At 38.5% G+C, this 12323-nt stretch overlaps 1 protein-coding gene across 4 annotated transcripts in view; it reads right to left on the bottom strand.

The window, feature by feature from the left end:
• Positions 1 to 8298, bottom strand: part of LOC129235944 (papilin) — a 98878-nt gene extending 90580 nt beyond the window's left edge. For all 4 annotated transcript variants that reach the window (XM_054870036.1, XM_054870038.1, XM_054870037.1 and 1 more), the window contains exon 1: positions 7837 to 8298. In XM_054870036.1, the coding sequence (XP_054726011.1) occupies positions 7837 to 7859 (23 nt within the window). In that variant the 5' untranslated portion in view covers positions 7860 to 8298. The remainder of the gene's footprint in view (positions 1 to 7836) is intronic.
• Positions 8299 to 12323: the final 4025 nt, after the last annotated feature.

The raw sequence follows: 12323 nt of genomic DNA, 5'->3' as shown, positions 1-12323 counted from the left end.
AAAAATACAGAAAATCTTATTGAAAAGTCATCGAGTGGCTGAAAGAGATTTGGTAGAAGTTCTAGGCATCTCATTGAGCTGTGTAAGCAATATTTTGACTGAGGTATTGGGTTTCAAAAAGTGTGTGCACAATGAGTGCCGCATTTGCTAACAATGGCACAAAAACAAATTGGAATGCGACTATTTCAGCAACATTTAGAGCATTTTCGAAAGGATAAAGTGGACTGCATTGGTTCGTCCCTATGCATGAGGCCTGGGTCTATCACCTTGATCCTAAATCATCAAAACAAGAAAGAGTGATTTGAAGCTGGTGCTGTGGCTCCGAACCGAGTTCGGGTACAGGTATCGGTGAAGAAGGTGTTGGCAGCAGTTTTTTGGGATGCAAAAGGGGTTTCGGTTGTCGATTACTTTGAAACTGGTAAACCAATAAATTCTGAATATTATTGTAACCTTTTAACCTTTTATTTGTAACCAGGTGATGGGAAAAATTCGTGAAAAAAGATCCAGTTTGCAAAAGAAAAACTGGAAAAGAACATGTGTAGTGGCCACAAATATCATGAGCATTTTCCAATATGCGGAATATGCTCGTAGGTCAGTAGAAACAGCTCGTTAACGCAATGTATTGCTTAAAAGCGGACTCGGACAGAACGACAATAACAGACGATTGAGGAACGGGAGGATCTACCGGGGTACATGAGAGCGCGTTTAGTTGGGTTTAACGCTTCCTCCACACAAGGAGCAATGAAAATTGTAGCTTATTTTGACTGGCACTAATAATTATAAAGTTTATCCTTGCTGAGTTAGGATCGAATCATTAAATAAATAAATCAGGGTTTATTAATAGTTGCTGAATACATTTTTCCTCATGCTTACTGGGTATACTAAGTACTTAACACAGCTACATAAAAAGATAATCAGCATGCGGCGTTCGCTCCACACGTCCGCTCCAGTTGTGGTTTTACTCAAGTGGCTAAGTGTCTACGAGTTTATTCTAAACAAATCAATTTTCGAAGCAAACTCAACGCACTTCATTTACTTTCGTTTTCCTAGCCGTACATACAATGTATGAATGTGTACGTATATGTATGTTTGTATGTGCGTATGTAATTGCAGGCGCACTCAACGCACTACATTACTTTACATTGCACTTTACGCATCCCTCGCATTCACTTTTTGCACTTTATTGTTATAGTTTTGGAAATGCATATACACCCATTACCTATTCTTATGGGTGTAATGCCTGACCATGAGCTGTTGCTGGTTGAGTTCACCGGTGAAATTGGCAGATCATCATTTGTTATTCTTCGAATTCCCATTTCATACAAAAATAACGCAAAAAAGTTGCATGAAATGTTTATAATTACTTATTTTAAATAGTGTGCGTAAGTGCTATTAGCTCATCGGCCAGCAATTGAAAAGTGTGAAACAATGTTGCTGTTGCTAGCTCTGGTTGTTATACCCGCGCACTTGTAACCAAGGGTATCATAATTTTGTTCACACAAGAGCAAATGGGAAGCGAGAGGACGAGAGGAGTCAATTTGGCTAAGTATGTCCGTTTGTCCGTCCATGCGCATGATGTATATGTATATGTATATATCGTTCCCTTAGTATAACAATAGCCTATGTGCTCATAGGCTATTATTTTTTTATTGAATTTTTGGATTCTCCATCGTAGATTTTATATGTAGTCAAAATTTTGTCAAATTCTAGTTCCACAAAGTGGGTCAAAACGTCAGTCAAAAAATAATAAATATTTACAGACATAACGAGATTTGAGTGAGAGCTACTTTCGACAAAAAGTTTGAAATTCATTTTCTCAAAACATCAAAAAATTTATAGGCTATTTTAATACTAAGGGGACGATATATAATTGGCGCGTACACCCTTTTTGGGTGTTTGGCCGAGCTCCTCTTCCCATTTGTGGTGTGCGCCTTGATGTTGTTCCACAAATGGCGGGACCTACAGTTTCAAGCCGACTCCGAACGGCAAATATTTTTATGATATAAAAACGTGGTATCTCTATCATAAATTAACTAAAATTATTCGAATATTATACAAAAAATGAAACTAAAAAAATAAATGCCACGCAAGTAAAATTTTGAAAGATGAGCGTTGATACTTGGTACAAGTATTACACACCACCTAAGTTGGTTCCGACATAAATATTATTGAGATCGGACCAAAACCACACCCATTTTTTTACACCCATATAATAAGACCGGGACAGAAGCTTGGATGATGACATCATTCGATCAGGCGTCCTTTGAAGTGTCTGAGAGAAAGATTGGTGACGGCGAATATCGTAGGCAATGGAACAATGAGCTGTATGAGCTTTACGATGACATAGACATAGAGCAGTGATTAAAGATTTAGCGGCATCGTTGGCTGGATCATGTTGTCCGAATGGATACAAACGCTTTAGCTCCGGCTCTGAAAGTATTCGATGCGGTACCAGCTGGTGGGTCCATTGGACGGATCAGGTGGAGAAGACCTTGGTTTCACTTGGTGCTTCCAACAGGCTCTGTTCAACTCGGCCAAAATCGCTTAATCGCTTAAAAGAAGATAAGACCAAATTCTCAACCCACCCTATTCTTTTACAAGCCATAACTCTCAATGTCTACGAGTTTGTTTGATTCCGTAAATTAAGAGCCAGCCAAATTAAATTTTACTGAAATGTGCGTGGGTATATAAAGAGCTTTCCGAAGTGACTGCAGCCTTCCTTACTTGTTTTTTGTTTTTGTTTCTTGATTATTTGGTTTTCTGTGGCATTGAGTTTCGCAAAACACGAAGTTTGCCACTGAAAACTGCAGAGAACTCAAATATGTTTTCCATATGCTCGTGCGTAAACTTTGTGCGAATGTTCATGCTTTCAGATTTAAGCACGTCCATATACAAAATCATAATTTTGAAATTACCATTTTTACTTTATAATCAAATAATATACAAATATAAATTAAAGGAAGTGCAAAATGGTAATTAATAGCTTGCACAAATCTCTGCTTTCACTCCCAAGAAAAAATTATTTTGTGCAAACGTCATAGTCTCATTTATAGGAACACGTGCTAGCACATCCGAGTGTAATGTATGTATGAATGAATATTTAGCCAAAAGTGTGCTCTGATAGGCGTAGCATACCGCCAGTAGGTCCGAGATTGAACCCCACTGCGGAAGTAACATCAATTGATGCAGAAAAAATAATTTGAATTTTTGAATGAATAAGCTTTTTTGATCCAATATAATCTTCCTGAACCAATCAATTTTTCCGATCTCTATAATGATTTTCCAGGATCTAGGCACTAATTAGCATCGCTTCCGCATGTAATTTTTCATCTAAAATGTTATATACTCGTTCATTTGAGATACTTAGCTGCCGTAGTTAAATGGGGGGGTGCTTGACACTATTCGGGGATACTCCGGTTCGAAATACCTGGCATAAAACTCCAAATAATACGAAAAGTGTTTTCCAATAGCCGTCGCACCTTAGTAGATAATGGAAAACCTCCGAGTGTTGTTGTGCCACGAAAAAGCTTTACATAAAAAACCAACTGCCGTTCGGAGGCGGTGTAAAACGGGACCTCATATTATTATTATAGTGTACGCAACTTAACGCTTAGTCGAACTTGGATCTTCACAAAATAAAATCATTGACCGAGTGATTGTTGATGTCGTTGCACGTCTTGGACGTCTACTACGTGATTCTTCTTCAATGAAGTTTTTTTCATTACTTATGAGTTTGTCTTCTTTATAAGACACCCTGCATACAGCGCCTAGGTTTTTGTATTGGCTAAAACAACTTGTACGTGAGTTTGCGTGTCAAGAAATTTTAGTTTATTGTAAAGCTTGACTTCATCAAGCAACGTCTAAGGCCAATTTGTTGGAAAAGGATCAAATCTTCCGGCTCACCGATAACAAGTGCTGCTTTGGACTAAGTAGGCAACGGATAAGATTGATGGGATTTAAGTTAAGATTTAGGCAATTGAGTAGTAAAGTCTTGACGCGACGATCAAAACTAGCACTTTACAAGTTCCTCATCATACCCGTCCTATTGTATGGCGCAGAAGCTTGAACGATAACAACATCCGATGAGGTGTCACTTGGAGCGTTTGAGGACCTTTGCTCGTTGGCGACGGCGAGCATCGTAGACGATGGAACCATGAGCTGTATGAGCTTTACGACGACATAGACATAGCGCAGCGAATAAAGATCCAGCGGCTACGCTGGCTGGGTCATGTCATCCGAATGGATACAAACGCTCCGGCTCTGAAAGTATTTGATGCGCTAACAGCTGGTAGTAGCAGAGGAAGAGGAAAGTCTCCTCTGCGTTGGAAAGATCAGATGGAGAAGGAAGTGAAGCCAGGTGTGTCCAACTGGCGCCGGTTAGCACAAGAAAGAAACGGCTCTGAAAGTATTTGATGCGCTAACAGCTGGTAGTAGCAGAGGAAGAGGAAAGTCTCCTCTGCGTTGGAAAGATCAGATGGAGAAGGAAGTGAAGCCAGGTGTGTCCAACTGGCGCCGGTTAGCACAAGAAAGAAACGGCTGTCGCGCTTTATTGAACTCAGCCAAAATCCCTTAAGCGGTTATCGCGCCAACCAAAAAGAAGAAAAGTTTTTAATTTGTATTATATTGTGCAGGAATGATTTGTTCACATACAAGGAGGCGCAAAATAATCATAATTTTTTTTCCTTAATAACTTTTTAACGAAATTAAAAATGATTTTGAGCGTCGCCGTTTGCAAACATTAGAAATCTTCCGCTAGGGTGATTAATTTTGTGCCACCTTGTAGAATTCACAATGCGATAAAGCTTTTCTCTTGAATTTTCCCTTTTCTATCCAACACCTAAAGATGTGTTGTTTTTTCTCCTCACTTTCTTTCAAGGAATTAATTGTTTTAATAAATATTAAACAAAACCAACTTCAAATATTTTCTTTTAATGGAGTAATTTTAATACGAAAAGAACTCACGGTAATTTCTGCATACCTATTACATCAAAATGTTTTTGTTGGATTGTCACACTCTTCCTACAGGCGAGCATTCTAAGCTCTTTAACGAGTTTTTGTCATTGAAACTTTGCAGTTCACTCAAAATCCAAAGTTATTATGATTTCAACTAGTAATTCCAAGACCAAGTACCTACTTCCAAGAAGATGAATTTGGTCTTCTTTTCAATTAAGAAACGTCCAATTGTTGAGAAAAATGTTGTATGTAAGCCTTGTAATTCTTTTCATGTGCAGCCACACACCAGAAAGTGGAGAACAAGCACAGTCTGAACCGTGCAATCACATCACAATCTTTACTACTAATGGATTACAGTACATTTATTCAACACTTCTCAAAAGATCTTCTCAAATCATTAGAACCCTAGTTAAATGAGAGCCCTCGTAACTGTGAGCCATAACATAACACAGAGAAACTCAAGTATGATTTAAGTCCGCAAAGGACAAGAATAATTACGTGTTTATCTTCTTAAAACTAAAGGGACATCAATGATGGACAAATGTGGGGAGTGAGGCGAACAAGTAAGAGTGTAATCGTATTTGAATTCATTATTGGCATCAACACAAACGGTCGAAGTCTACAAATTCAAATTGTATAGGGTCTTTCAAAAGAGGCACCAAGATGTTGTTTTAAAAAAGTATGTAAACGTTTAGATTCTTTCAGGTTTCACTCTTTTTATTCAAAATACGGCTCTTAACAATTATACGTGAAAAATGGCATCATTAAAATGTCCATCATGAGCTGCACGTCTACGGATAAAATCCGCCAAGCAGACGCTTCATGAATGCCTAGTTGTTGAGAATCGATGATGTCGAGATATCGATGTTGAAAGTTATTCAGAAACACTTTGCGCTACTGCAGTAACAGAACGTCCAGTTTTTGATTTTTGGTCTCAGAGTCCTTTTTCAATCCTCGACAAACCCAGCCTCTTGAAATTTTGTCACCTATCTTTGAATTGCCGACTCATTCGGACGATTATTTCCACCACAAAAACAACGAATTTTGCGACATGTTGTTCTTAAAGATTGACCACGACCATTTTCATAATAAGTTTCAATAAGCGTTTTTCTATCATGTAAAATTGTTCAGCTGTCTTCTTGACAAATGCCAAAGATGAAACATAAAACAGGTACCGTCTACGAATTATTCACTACTGACACAAAAATCTCTCACAAAGCATTTGACAACCTCTAAGTTAGCCATGAAACGTTGCACAGCTCTTATCAAGTTTTCTGAGTAATTTAAACCATGGGTTCCAGACCATTGTGACATTGAGGGTAAATGCAGAGCCGATCAATTAACGAGACTCGGCACTAAATTTATTAATTTCTGCACAGACAATGGCATAGGCATACCTTGGCAGACTTGTAAGCTACTTATTTCCGAGAAAATTGTAAGAGCAGCGAATGAAAGATAGTGTAATGGAACCGACCGACAATTGCGGTCGACTCTCAATGCTAAACGCACACAATCTCTGTTAAGCCAAAATAAGCAGAGTCTTAGCACATTGTCTTACGTTATAACAGGGCACTGCTTAATAGGTAGGCTCGCCCACAGGATGGGTAGGCAAAGACATGACTTCTGCAGAAGCCTTTTAGGTGAGGAAGAGACGATCTCACACCTCCTGTGCCATTGTCTTGCTCTATGCAGACGTACATTTACTATGTAGTTTAAGTTGACGATTTTTTAAAGCATTGGACGACTTCAGTAGCATTTCACACCTTCTGTGCCATTGTGCTGCTTTATCCAGACATAGATTTACTATTTTTGGCAGACAATTTTTTAATGAGTTGGCTGATCTCAGTTCTGCGAATATCAGGAATCTTCTAAAACTTTTGAAAATTGCACACTTGTTTTAGTAGGGACACAGACAAGTTCCCCACGCGGCATCACAATGGGCTACGAGCCTAAGTATGTCACACAGGACAACCGTTTCAACCTAACCTAACCTAACATCTAGACGTCATTTGTGTGAGACCCTTTATTTACTTTTTTTTGTCATTTTGATGTTATTATTGTTGCTACTCCCGAAAATGGAGCTAGATTTGTTGTTGGTGTTATACTACTCTGCTTTTCTTGCTTTTGGTTTGACATGTTTTGGAATGCGCAAGCACAATTATGCCACAAGGATTATAGACACAAGTGCCACATTCAGCACTGACACCAAGAGCGGCACTAAGGACAAAAACAAGGACGACGACTAATAGCAGCATTGACATGAGTAGCTGCAATGTGAATGTTTTAATATTCCAATGTCGGGCATATATTAACACACATACAAAATACTCATATACACACACATACGCACAGGCAAACACAAACTCAAACTTTATTCAAATTCTGAAATCAGCAAATAAACTCGGCCATTGCACAAGTATTTAAGCATTATTTAAGCATGCATGCATGCATGTGTATGTGTGTATACGTGCGTGTGGTTGTATGTTGTGCACATATCCTTGCAACCACAATAGCTGCCAACACAGCTAGACGATCCGTTGCAGTCACCACCTCTCGGCGACAACCGTGCGGGTGGCAAATGTGAAAGTGCGTTCACAAACATTTTGAAATTAATTTAAAATCCTTTATTGACATATTAATTTGCACAGCGCACAAAGAGATTCAATCAATCGCACAACAGGCAATTCAGACACACGAAGCCAAAAGCAAATCATTTAAACACAATCTAGATGAAATTGATTTTGAGTTTTTTTTTGCGCATTATTATCAGTATCCTGCTGTTGTGGCATGAGTGGCATGCATGGTAGCCAAGCAATACCGTTAGCATTTAGTTTTTGTATTTGTTGAAATCTCTTAATTTTTTAAAGTCTTCATTATTCTTACCGCAACCGCCTCGATAAATCCATTTTGGTGATTGTCGCTTAATTAACTGGGATCCACAAACGTCTTTGATCGGCTGTCTTTATGTTGATTAAACAGCAAATGAAATTGAAAACGTTGCTTAAATATTCCACATAAAAGTTTCGTTTTTTGTTTTCTTTTTTGTTTTTGCTTGGCACACACTTTACTTTTCACTTCATGCGCTGGTTTTGTTTGTTTGATATCCAACAGCTTTCGTAATCTTATAACTTTTTACACTTCTTATCACGGAAGAATCCTTAAGTGTATTAGTGTTTAACAGTAAACCAACATATTTGTATGAATGTATGTATATCATAGAGGCCAGCGTATAAAATTAATTTCACAACCAAAAAACAATTCAAATCGTCCTGCTTGGCGCAAGGACTTTGCTTACAGCGGTTCGCGCACGCGAGCGTAAAAGGAAAGCACACCCGTTGGACAGGAATGCCAACACGCAACTGATCGCATCGACGGACCAAACGATCGCAGTTAGTGGGTACTTGGTGTAGCGGCGCGCACGATCAATAACGTAAAGCAAATCACAACAAAAAAAACAACAACTACTACTACAAGGGCAGCATGGAGTGACTTCCACAGTCAGCGTCGACTACAGAACGATCAGTAGTCAAAATCCAGCAACGATCTACATATACACTAAAACATTTGGAGCAATCGCTGATGGATACGCATACGCACATACATGCATACGTTCGGATACAGCACATTTGTTGGATATGTATGTGGCTGCGCTTCCGCTTCTTGTGTTATTCTAGTGCCGAAGACAATCGGCTGGCTGTCCATTATGCATATGACTGCCTCGTCCACCCAAACACCCACTACCATGCCGATTCACACTTACACACCGGCATTCACGCTTATAAGCTCCACCTCGTATATAGCAGCAGTTTTCGTTTGCTTGTGAGCGGCTGTTGGGTACCCACTGTGGAGCTGAGCGGATATTGATAACAGAACTCATAGTTCGGAAATTCGTGTTGTTGTGATTGTTAATGGTGTTTTTTTTTTGTATTTTTTTTTTTATTATGAATTTTATTTTTTTTTTGCTTTGTTTTTTTTTCTTTCAGTTGTGTTATCCATTCTTAAAACTCGCCTTGGAAGTATTCTTCATACTTTAACTCATTTTAGTGTTTAAGTATTTGTTGATTAGTCGCTTGTAAGAAATGTTTTCGTTTTTTAATTCACACTTTATCGCTGTGCGCCGTTTTTACAAAATATTATTATATGTTACATAAGCACACAATCAATACAAATACACATAAGTACATAAGTATTTACGAGTAAATGAAACAGCGCAAATTTGTTCCAGTTTTGACTTACATAAATACATACACACATGCATATGCACATGTTTGTGCGCGATAGTCTTGCTTGTGTGTAGAATTTTTCGCGCGCCTGCCATTCCGCTTGCAACTTTTACTGCTGTTACAAAAATATCCCCGCTACCAGCTCACATACATGTACATATGTGCATACATAAATAGGCAAGCAAATTTTAGTATTCTACCCAAAAAGACACAAAATCTAGCGAATTACTGAATGAGCAGCCACGCGCGTCCATTGCACGATCGAGCTGCACGGTATGAATAACGCCCGGCCGGTTTGGCAAATGCACAGATGGAGCCGCTTGACAGCGATAGGTTTTGGCTGCACGAGACCTGAAGCACACAGCAGATAGCACACACTTAGATACATTCTTATTATATTTCCCCAATCAGCTCAGACAATTACTGCCCAACGCGTTGATCGCACTTGTTGTTTGATTGCTTTTTGCTGAAGAAGCGCTCACGTTGCGCACCGTTCTTTGCTTGCTTATGCTCTTACATACGAGAGTACGTACTTTGTGCTCTCACACGATAGCGATCGCCACTCTCAGTGATATGTCAGAGATCGCGATCGCTCTGTGCTTGAAAAGGCGGGAAACTTAAATATGATGTGATGCGAAATGAGGCCATGTAAGGTTGAGTTGATGTGATGAGGTGATATTGACAATTTTTGAACATGCATTTGTGAAAAATGCTATTTAATATTTTATTTACATTGTTGCAAATAACTACGTGAAATAATTTCTGAAGGCCCTAGTAGCGAGTGTGATAATTAAGTTAGGGTTATTTTGTACATATTCCCTATAAATAATAATAATAATTTCTGTCCGTACCCCATTTAAGGAATCCAATATGAGTTTTGTTAAAAATGTTTGGAATCAACATATAATATAATGAAAAATATGTGACATGAATTGTTTTCGTTTTTCTTTAAGAAGCAAATAATAATGAATACAAAAGTTTAAATTGTTTAAAAATATATGACATGAATTGGTTTTTTTTTTATTCAAGAAAAACTTTTGTTGGAAAGAGACCAATAACTTTTTAGCCCGGTTCGAAAATTCTCATAGCGGTCCTATATTTGCATGGTTTCCTGTAAAGTCGTCCCAAAGAACGAATAAAATAAAGGGTTTTCCAATAACAGGTGAATAGTTACCGCTATCGAGAGATGAGTAACGATTTTTTATGGCCGGAATTGGACGGTATTGATCTGGACAACGTTTATTTTCAACAAGACGGCGCTACGTGCCACACAAGCAGCGAAACCATTTACGGGAAAAGTTTCCAGACCGTGTTATCTCTCGAAGAGGTGATCACAATTGGCCACTGAGATCTTGTGATTTAACACCTTGTAACTTTTTTCTTTGGGGCAACGTGAAAGAGAAGGTCTACACCAACAGCCCAAGGTCGATTGAAGACCTCAAAGATGGAATTCGTGAGGCTATCGAGGACATAGGGCAGGTACTTTGCAATTCGATTATGGAAAATTTCATGAAAAGAATATTGTCCTGTAAGCGTGGTCATGGTGGTCATTTGCCTAATGATATTTTCCACTGTTAACGGCATACCTTCCTCTTTATAAAGAAATAAACATCCGATCATTTATATTAAAAAAATAGCATTTTTCTTTGGATATCAAAATAACACCTCTTATTAGAAAACCCTTTAGTATCAGCAGCGGCACCTCTTTTACGCGTGCGCAAACCTATTCCCATACCCAATATTTTCTGGTCCTGTAATTATCGAACAGACAAAAATATTGGCCCTTACTGTGTTGTATACGTTTATAAGTCTCAAATAGTATTTTAAAATTAATAAATTTATTCACTCGAAAAATATTTACATAAAGGGTGTTTTTTTAGAGGTTAGGTTTTCAAGATGAAATAAAACGTATATAATTTAATGTTATGGCCAATAATTTAGCTTTATTATAAAGATAAGGGTTTGCCATTATGTTTTAAAAATGATTTCGGGCAAGTGGCCGCCGCGGCTGGCTCGAATAAATTCCATCCGAGACGCCCAATTTTCGACCACTTTTTGCAGCAATTGGGGCCGTATGTCAGCAATAACGCGCCGAATATTCTCTTCCAAGACGTCAATCGTCTCGGGCTTATCTGCGTAGACAAGCGACTTTACATAGCCCCACAAGAAATAGTCCAGCGGTGTTATATCACACGATTTTGGAGGCCACGCCACAGGTCCACGGCGCGAGATAATGCGCTCATACCCATTCAACCAAAAGTGAGCTTCATCGCTGAACAAAAACCATTATTTTCGAACCGCGCGAACCGAACCATTATTTTCGTAATAAATTTGCACGATTTGCAAACGTTGTTCAGGTGTAAGTCTATTCATTATGAAATGGCAAACCAAACTGAGCATAAATCAAGTGACAGCTGTCAAAAAGACCATCTACGAAAAAAGTAGTGCCAACTTGAAAACCTAACCTCTAAAAAACACCCTTTATAATATATCGTAGGGCAGAAGGTTTCATTCGCTACATGAAGTTCCAAGAACTCCTAGTAGCCATAGCAATTGTAATAAAATATTTGATTGACTGCAAATGTCTAATACTACGGAACAGATGAAGTAAGAGGGCAAAGAAACATTAAAACAGGGTATAAAATAACAATGAAATTTACTATGTTCTCAGAAATTGCGTTGTGTGAAAACCGTAAAACATGGGACTTCACTTGGTCACCAGTGATAAGAGCTCCATTTCCAAATAATTTAAATTACAGTAGCTCAATTCGATGACGCGAATGTGCACGAAAACTGCTCAACTATGAAGGGGAGAGCTTTTAGCAATTCATGCACACTACGGTTCAAAGAGGAATTTCCGTCCAATAAAGAGTGAATAAAAATGTGCATAGAAAAAAAACTAATTGAAATACGCAATGACACTGAAAAAGCGTAAAAATGCAGCAGGATGCTGCGACAATTTCTTGCTAGCCACCTACATACATTTGTATGTGTATTTATATACGAATAGCACATGATTACATACCTACACATCGCAGTGGCGGACATTATGCCACATTTACATATCACGTAAAGTTGCCCCGCGCGCGAGTGCCGCAAATGCTGGAGCACTGGCAACATGCTAAGGCCACTAATTATGCACACATG

This window comes from Anastrepha obliqua, chromosome 1, assembly GCF_027943255.1.
Source record: "Anastrepha obliqua isolate idAnaObli1 chromosome 1, idAnaObli1_1.0, whole genome shotgun sequence".
In the NCBI taxonomy this organism is placed as follows: Eukaryota; Metazoa; Arthropoda; class Insecta; order Diptera; family Tephritidae; genus Anastrepha; species Anastrepha obliqua.
Note: the sequence above shows the minus strand (reverse complement) of the source record. Positions and strands in the feature narration are given on the sequence as shown.